This window comes from Penaeus monodon, chromosome 15, assembly GCF_015228065.2.
Source record: "Penaeus monodon isolate SGIC_2016 chromosome 15, NSTDA_Pmon_1, whole genome shotgun sequence".
Lineage (NCBI taxonomy): Eukaryota > Metazoa > Arthropoda > Malacostraca > Decapoda > Penaeidae > Penaeus > Penaeus monodon.
This window is the reverse complement of record NC_051400.1, coordinates 648,716-649,035: the sequence shown is the minus strand read 5'-3', so window position 1 is coordinate 649,035 and position 320 is coordinate 648,716. Positions and strand designations below refer to the sequence as shown.

The 320-nt window shown below is 40.9% G+C and overlaps 1 protein-coding gene across 1 annotated transcript in view; it reads right to left on the bottom strand.

Annotated features, from left to right (window-relative positions):
- Positions 1-320, bottom strand: part of LOC119581607 (RRP15-like protein) — a gene marked incomplete at its 5' end in the record, with an annotated part of 5,120 nt that overhangs the window by 2,299 nt on the left and 2,501 nt on the right. Inside the window, 1 exon segment of the mRNA XM_037929723.1 lies at positions 65-320. Coding sequence (XP_037785651.1) covers positions 65-320 — 256 coding nt within the window.

The window sequence follows — 320 nt, the reverse complement described above, 5'->3', positions numbered from 1 at the left end:
GCTTTGAAACAGAAGTGGATGGAAAGGAAACATTAATTTGAAAAAAGAAGATGAAAGAACACACCTGTAACTGTTTCTGATGCAGTGACATTCTGACTGCACTCTTTACCTCCTCTTCTTTCACTACTTTTCTAACGTTTCCCTCTTCGTCCACAACCTCAAAGTCTTCGTCGAATCTCACTCTCCTTTCGTCATCTTTTTTAGCCTTTGTGAGAATTTCTTTGCCCTTTTTCTTTGACTTCAAAATCATGTTTAGAACATTAGCCAACCCCATGCCAGCCTCTTGCACACCATCATCTTCGCCGTATTCGGAAGCACTG